The sequence below is a fragment of the Eimeria mitis genome, genomic scaffold, assembly GCF_000499745.2.
Source record: "Eimeria mitis Houghton genomic scaffold, Emh_scaff3724, whole genome shotgun sequence".
In the NCBI taxonomy this organism is placed as follows: domain Eukaryota; phylum Apicomplexa; class Conoidasida; order Eucoccidiorida; family Eimeriidae; genus Eimeria; species Eimeria mitis.
Genome location: NW_013572066.1, coordinates 1,125 through 1,922, shown reverse-complemented (window position 1 = coordinate 1,922; position 798 = coordinate 1,125). Strand labels below are relative to the sequence as shown.

The 798-nt window shown below is 57.8% G+C and overlaps 2 protein-coding genes across 2 annotated transcripts in view; both read right to left on the bottom strand.

Moving 5' to 3' along the window:
* The window catches only part of EMH_0068900 (uncharacterized protein), a gene marked incomplete at both ends in the record, with an annotated part of 3,838 nt that extends 3,442 nt beyond the window's left edge, over positions 1–396 (bottom strand). Inside the window, one exon of the mRNA XM_013498812.1 lies at positions 34–396. Within this exon, the coding sequence (XP_013354266.1) occupies positions 34–396 (363 nt within the window). The remainder of the gene's footprint in view (positions 1–33) is intronic.
* A 152-nt stretch (positions 397–548) lies between these two features.
* Positions 549–798, bottom strand: part of EMH_0068890 (uncharacterized protein) — a gene marked incomplete at both ends in the record, with an annotated part of 1,229 nt that continues 979 nt past the window's right edge. Inside the window, 1 exon segment of the mRNA XM_013498811.1 lies at positions 549–798. Within this exon segment, the coding sequence (XP_013354265.1) occupies positions 549–798 (250 nt within the window).

Genomic DNA, 798 nt, shown 5'->3' with positions numbered 1-798 from the left:
GGGCCGTGGAAGGTAGTACCCAGCAACTGCAACGGGGTATCGTGTACCCTGGGCCCCGGGATCGGGATCGTTGCTGGGATCGCTGGGATCGCTGCTGGGATCGCTGCTGGGATCGGGATCGGGGCTGCTGGGATCGGTGCTGGGATCGCTGCTGGGATCGATGCTGCTGGGATCGGGATCGGTGCTGCTTGTTTCGGGGATCGATGCAGCAGCTGCCCAGGCCCGAATATCTTGTGGGGAGGAGAGCAACACCTCCACCTCAGCTAACAAAATAGGAGACGGGGTGTATAGGGGGTTTGTATTGTCTACTCTATCGATGTGAGTGAAGAGAAGGCCGGGGCAGCAGTGTCTCTCTGCCTGCAGCAGCCAGTGGAGATCGAGAGCGTGTCTCAGCATTTGTGTTCTTCTTGTGTTTGCTAGGGCCCCTAATAAAACTAAATCCTGCTGCAGCCCCGATGCTACTGCTGCTGCTGCTGCTGCTGCTCTTACTGCTACGCTCGCGTTTGTTCCCGCTACAACAAGCGGACCCACGAGAGATGGATGAACACCTAATACTGCTGCTGCTGCTTCTGTTGCTGCTGTTGCTGCTGCTGCTGCTGCTGCTGCTGCTTCTGTTGCTGCTCCTGTTTCTTCTTCTGCTGCTGCTCCTGTTTCTTCTGCTGCTGCTGCTGCTCCGCTTTCTGCTGCTGTTGCTGCTCCTGCTGCTGCTCCACCTTCTGCTTCTGGTTGTGTTCCTCCTGCTCCTGCTGCTGCTCCTGCTGCTGCTGCTGCTGCTGCTGGTGTTCCTGTCTGGTCTCT